The following is a 7,019-nucleotide window of genomic DNA, read 5'->3' as shown; positions in this document are numbered from 1 at the left end:
ACAACACAGTTCCACAATGATTATAATGTTGAATCAACAACTCTCTAAAGCAGTTTCAACAATAGCAGAATAAAGCAGTCTTATAATCTTCATGGAGGAGGATTTATTTCAGAACTGTTGAATTGAGGCTGCATCAGTTGTACAAAATAATCTGGCAGAGTCACCTTTTAGTGCAGTAATCCAAGTCATCTAGTTGGCAAATTGCTGGTAAACTAATATAAATAGTTCAATTAATACAGACAGTCAAAGGATTAGAAAACATTTCCAACAATGTTACCTGAATAATATGATTTATTAATGGCTTATTTTATTTAAGGGCTGTATGAGGCATAGATTTTAGTAATGTAATTACTATGTAAATTCAACATCATATTCATGTCTGTTAATTATTATGTCCTTTTTAATTTTAGAATGTCAAAACGCTAAGTACAAATTGTACTTAGAGCCTAAGAGCAGAGTTACATTTCCCTGTGCAAGACTGAAAAGAGGACATTTGGATGTAAGTCAGTTCATGAGAAATATGTTGTAATCCTGGGTATCAATATTATATAATTATATTGTATTCAAAGAATGTATGAATTCATTCTTACCTGAAGATGTTCCTTTAAAGGTGGCAGATGGTTCAGGAGATGCAGATGTTGAGGTGAGAGAGTAATTTTTTAAAAAAATTTTTTTTATTAAAAGTACATAATTTCCCATTAGGCTACTACATTGAGTACAGTTTTTTTTACTCTGTGCTTGTGCCATCTCTTCATGATCCTGTGCAGACCATGTCTCCATCTGGCGATATTCAGCTGGATCCAGATGACACGGCCAACATGGTGAGCTCTTTTACCAACCACACCTGCAGGCTTGTGGCATGTTGTTTTTGAAATTGTTGTCTAAAAGTTACTCCTGGTTGTTCAGGTTTTGGCTTTCACCGGTGACCACATAGATCAAGGGGACAGAATCAATCCACACCTGAGCACTGCAGATGTTGAGGTGAGTGAGAGATGGATCTACTTTTTAAATTAGGGAATGACATAATTGGGCTTTACTACATTAAGTACTGTTCTTCTTGATCCTGTGCAGACAATGTCTCCATCTGGCGATCTTCGTCTTCAGCTGGATCCAGATGTCACGGCCAACATGGTGAGCTCTTCTACCAACCACACCTACAGGCTTGTGGCATGTTGTTGTTGTTGTTGTTGAAATTGTTGTCTAAAAGTAGGGCTGGGTATCGTTTAAAGAAATTCGATACCGATACCTTGACTTCGATACCGGTTCCTGAACGATATTTTTTCCGATACCAATTTTATTAAAAATCCGTTTTAACAACATTACCTCAAAAAATGAAAAGTGAACAGAGATTATGTGCTGAATTAGGTCGTTGTAGTCCAAGCTCAAGGATGCAGAAGTTACGAGAGGGTAAGTCAAAATGTTCGGTTGTTGGATGTAGTAACCCACACGCTTCATTACACCGTCTCCAAGCATCAGAACCTCTTCGAAGTGCCTGGTTGAGTTTTATTTTTACGGAAATGTACCCACATCTGTAGGTAAAGTCATTTTTGTGTGCGCGAACGCCAAGCACTTCAAGGTTAACTACTTCAGCAACAACAGGGTTTTTCCTGCATTGAATTTGTTTTTTTTTGTCCCGCCAAAATCTTATTTGATCGGTGAGTAATGTAGATGAACTGCTGCGCGTGACAGGGCGTGTGTTTAACTGAAAGAACGAGCAGAGAGCGAGACTCGGTCGCACGCTGCGCGCACTCTCTCTCTTCGAGCCAGGCTGAAAGTGTAAACAAGACTTCACCGTCTCCAAACTGGACGCTGTCTTGCTCTCTCTCCTCGCACATATTAATCAAAATAAATCGATACGGTGGTAAAAGGTCAGAAGGCCAAAGTTTAATGTGGAGCATTCAGAGATATTGTTTTCTGAATTACCGTGTGAATTGTGCTAAATAAGTACAACATGACCAAAATGTCATATCCTATTTCATACCCCGATAACAATACATATCCTGATAACAGGGCTCTACGGTAACTTTTTTTATTAGGAGCACTAGTGCTCCTAATAAAAAAATCTAGGAGCACAGTCCAAAATTTAGGAGCACAGATAATTGAACGTTTTTCAACTACACAATATAACTGTGCCACATATAACATGCACAAGTATGGAGAGCATGAGAAAAGAGAATTCAGAAACATAGCATCTTACAGAAGTTTATGTGATGAAGTCAGGGTCGGCGTGACTGAGACTCGTGCTTTTATTACTCAAAACAATAATAAACAAAAGGCGCACGACACAGCGCTTGCACTGTAGCCGCCTACAGCAATAACAACACCTTTTCACTTTCTCCGATCACTCTCTCCACCTCTGACGTACGAGTCCTAGTCCACCTCTCTCTCTCGTCTGCGGCTTATATCCTGTCTCTCCACGCAATTACTGCAATAAGACACCGGTGTTCGTCATTTGCACTTGACCTACTTACGTACCGCTTGTCTCCTTTCTCTCTCTCCTTTACAGACCGCGCTGAACCACGCCCCTCGCCACAGTTTACCTTTACCTACCTTCCTCAATTAATAAAATATCATGAGTTACTGTTGGAATTTCTGTAACTCATGATATTTATTTGCATCAGGTTTATGGAATAAAGAATAAGTTAACGCTATAGTTTAACTGCTTAGTAAGGTCATCACTCTTCCACTGACAAACATGGCGTTAGCTAGATTTGTGGGTAATCTAATTTAGCAAATGTAGCGTATGTTAAAGAGTATTTAGAAGCGATGAATTAGGGAGAAATGATAGGACTGTTTGCTAGAACTGCCACACTGTTTCAGAATTAAATCTACAATCTAGTCTGTCAACATGTATCCTCCACCATTGTCATTAATTGGCTGTTATAAACCCCAATACCGATTTAAATGAAATGAGTTCAGATTGGCCAATAATATCGGACGGCCAAATAATCGCTTGGGCTCTACGTCAAATGCTATATACCGTCATATCGCGACAGCCCTACTGGTCAGTCATACATTTCTTAGTTTACTGTCATTGTATGTAGACACATGCACTCAGGAATGTTTTCTCTTTAAATTTTTTGTAGATGTCTTCATCTGGTCACTTTCTGCTTACATCTGAGCTGCAACCAAGTGACATGGCCCAGCAGTTTAGTTGTGATTCATCATCTGAAGGCAGTGTTTCTGAAGTTGATTCGGAAATTCCAGATATTCCAGAAGATGATCCATTCAGACAGATAGGTTTTGATACAGACATGGATTCAGTACTAATGTCAGCAGGTACAACGACAAAGGCTGAGGCACTGCTCATGGTGATGAGTCATGCAGCCAGACATAATATAACAGGGACACAACTTCATGACTTATTACAGCTCATAAATACTCTGTTTGGCAAAGAGGTGTTACCCAGATCAAAATATTTGTTCAATAAGGTCTTTAAAAACAACTCCGACATTGTGGAGTTCCACTTCTACTGCAAAACCTGTAAAGTATACATTGGCACAAAAGAAGACATACAAGACAAAAACATTGCACAGTGTGCAATCTGTAGTGCTTCAATTGAAATCAGTTCCTTGAACAGTGCAAGCTTTTTATCAACATACCAATTGCACCTCAAATCCAGACGCTGCTTGAAAATCCTCAGATTCAAAACAGCATGAGCTACAGACACCAAAGGCCACATAATGAGCATGTTATCTCGGACATATATGATGGTGAAATGTATCGAAACTTGTCCAGACCTGGTGGAATTCTGTCAGATCCAAACAATTTGTCATATAATTTCAATTCTGATGGCTCAGCCTGTGTACAAGTCTTCCAGATTTTCTATATGGCCCATAAACCTGCATTTAAACGAGCTCCCTCCCAAAATGAGATTTCAGAATGTAGTGCTTGCAGGTCTTTGGTTTGGTACTCAAGAGCCAGTTATGTCTATTTTTCTCAGACCCTTTGTTGATCAGGCCAAAACACTGGCATCCAGAGGTATGTCTTGGAGAAAAATGGAACGTGTGTGCACAGCAAAATTGTTGGGTTATGTTGTTGTGTAGACTCAAAGGCAAGACCAGCCATGCAAAACACCACACAGTTTAATGGGTACTTTGGTTGTGGCTTCTGTTTACATCCTGGTACTCTAGTAGAGAAACAGGTGAAGTACACTGTGACTGACACAGAATATACTGACAGAGAAGCGAAGAAAATGCTGGCAGATATGGAGCAAGCAGTAGCACAAAACAGAAGTGTCAGAGGAGTGAAAGGTCCATCACCACTCATAAACATGCCCTATTTTGATATAGTGCAAAGACTTTTTGCAAAGATGAGTGATGGTGTTTATGGAGAAATCCAGAATATTGTATCCTTTCCTTCAGAAGGGGTACAGAAATTGTTCTCCTTTTCAAAAAAGCTTTATACAAATACCTTCTTTCCTTTATCACAAGGTTATGGGTTTGTCTCACATATCCGACTTGTAAGTGGAAGCCTTTTTTCGCCAGTGTGTCTGATTTCAGTAGACCGGTTAGAGCAGAAATGCATGGTTTTAAAAACGGGTGATCAGACGTACATTTGCGACTTTCCAAATGCATATGAGAGAGACTAGTCTTAATCATAGATGGTCATTCTGTTAGTTGTTGGTGGTGATGATATAAGCCCTTTCTGTTTAATATGATTTCTTGCCTTGAGTGCGAAGACCTTTCCATGAATGGAACTGGTTAAGGTGTCATTAGACGGCCTAAATGTGAACTTGGGTCATGTGATAACAGGAAGTGTTTTTTATATGTGAGTCTGATACTGCTTCGACATTTCTGTTCGACTATTTTATATTTGAGCAGTTTGACTATTTATATGTGAGTCTGATACTGCTTCGACATTTCTGTTTGATTATCTTATATTTGAGTCTGATACTGCCTTGCTACTCCTGTTTTAATGATTCTTCACAGCTTTGCTGTTTCTGTTGTGTGTTGCTATGTAGGTACTATTTATATACATTTATTTATTTATTTATTTATTTGTATCTGGTTGTTTCACTGTAAAGCACTTTGGTCAGCCGAGTGGCATTTTTAAACGTGCTAAACAAATAAAGTGACCTTGACCAAGCCCTGAAAAAAAACAGAAAAGAAAAAACAGACAGGGCTTATCATTACTATCAAACAGAGATTGGTGACCACTGGGCTAGTGAGTGGACCTAGGCCTATACATTTAGATTATTATGTGACAATACTGATCCCTAAGGTCTAAGGAACAGTGAACTTCCATGCTGAAACTATAATCACCATGTTTGACAGATGAGGTGGTCTTTCAAGGGTCATTATTTCTCCAACAAACTGGTTTATAAAGTTACTGCAATGTAATTTTTGATTAAACATCCTCCACAATACAGTGACACCGGATGCTTGTAGGAACATTGTTAATGCAATCTCTTATATTGGTGTACATTGCTTGTTAACTGACTGTTACAGGCCATATTACCACAAAGGCTAGAAAATGTAAATGGTTAAAGAAACATGTATTCATCTCACACATCAAGTATTATAGGCGATTAAAGGAGAACTTACTGAAAATTATAAGAATTTTATATAAGAATTAAAAATTCCCCAGAGTTCTCCTTTAAGCATTCTAATTTATTAATGTGAATACTGAATGCACTGTATATATTGTCATGGTAGTAATGGTATCAAATAATTCCTATAAATGTGAATGTAACGTGCAAATATTCTGTTGCAATAATAAACTTATTTCGAACAGATGTTAATGTTCAAGAATCTTTAGTTTATTTATTGTAATGAATTTGTATAAGAAAAATAGTGGTATGTGTTGGCCAAGTATTTATGTACTGCCCTTAAAGAACTTCTTGACATTGCAAGCCTAATTTCTATTTAACTGTCTTCTTTTTCAGTACTTTAAACAAGTAACTTATTAAATGGACCGTGTAAGTACTGGCTGCATAAATGTGTACAAAATAATGAGCTAAAGTATATCACACAAGACCATGCTGGTAGACCAGCATCACCAACAAGACCATGCTGGTAGACCAGCATCATTAATGAGACCTTGCTGGTTGACCACCATCACCAGCAAGACCATGCTGGTAGACCAGCATCATTAATGAGACCTTGCTGGTTGACCACCATCACCAGCAAGACCATGCTGGTAGACCAGCATCATTAATGAGACCTTGCTGGTTGGCCAGCATCACCAGCAAGACCATGCTGCTAGACCAGCATCATTAATGAGACCTTGCTGGTTCACCAGCAAGACCATGCTGGTAGACCAGCATCATTAATGAGACCCTGCTGGTTGACCAGCATCACCAGCAAGACCATGCTGGTAGACCAGCATCATTAATGAGACCTTGCTGGTTGACCAGCATCACCAGCAAGACCATGCTGGTAGACCAGCATCATTAATGAGACCTTGCTGGTTGGCCAGCATCACCAGCAAGACCATGCTGCTAGACCAGCATCATTAATGAGACCTTGCTGGTAGACCAGCATCACCAGCAAGACCATGCTGGTAGACCAGCATTGTCTTGCTGGTCCACCAGCTAAACCAGCATAAACCAGCATAGACCAGCATAAACCAGCATAGACCAGCATGGAAATTATGCTGGTCTATGCTGGTTTTTCCAGCAGGGTTCCGTTGTGTTGCGGCCTTTTTGCGTTGTGTTGTGGCTTGTTTCCGTTGTGTTGCGGCTTTTTTGCATTGTGTTGTGGCTTGTTTCCGTTGTGTTGTGAACTTATGTTTGCTTTTTGAATTTCGTTGTGTTGTGCACTACTGGGCCACCGTACAAATTTAGGCCTACACACAAAGCTGTGCATGTCAGATAAACAGCATTACCAAAAACAGAAAAAAGACAAACTTACGTTTCCTCAGGAATCACTAAAACGCTTCCAACAATCTATAACTTGTACCTTTTTTTTAATTCAAAGTAAGAGTATGATTTGATAAGCAAGAATGTTTCATTTAACAGTAGAGAAATATTTAAAGTTTGACTGTAAATACTAATAGTTATCTCAATAATAATAATA

General features: G+C 39.0%; 1 protein-coding gene across 1 annotated transcript; it reads left to right on the top strand.

Moving 5' to 3' along the window:
• Positions 1-433: 433 nt before the first annotated feature.
• Positions 434-3,659, top strand: LOC127638028 (uncharacterized). The gene is made up of 6 exons (XM_052119374.1): positions 434-499; positions 611-643; positions 768-821; positions 907-981; positions 1,072-1,131; positions 3,087-3,659. The coding sequence occupies exons 3-6, from the start codon at positions 771-773 to the stop codon at positions 3,657-3,659; spliced, it is 759 nt and encodes a 252-aa protein (XP_051975334.1). The 5' UTR covers positions 434-499; positions 611-643; positions 768-770.
• Positions 3,660-7,019: the final 3,360 nt, after the last annotated feature.

This window comes from Xyrauchen texanus, chromosome 46 (assembly GCF_025860055.1).
Source record: "Xyrauchen texanus isolate HMW12.3.18 chromosome 46, RBS_HiC_50CHRs, whole genome shotgun sequence".
In the NCBI taxonomy this organism is placed as follows: domain Eukaryota; kingdom Metazoa; phylum Chordata; class Actinopteri; order Cypriniformes; family Catostomidae; genus Xyrauchen; species Xyrauchen texanus.
The sequence above is the reverse complement of the archived record's forward strand: the minus strand, read 5'-3'. Positions and strand labels throughout refer to the sequence as shown.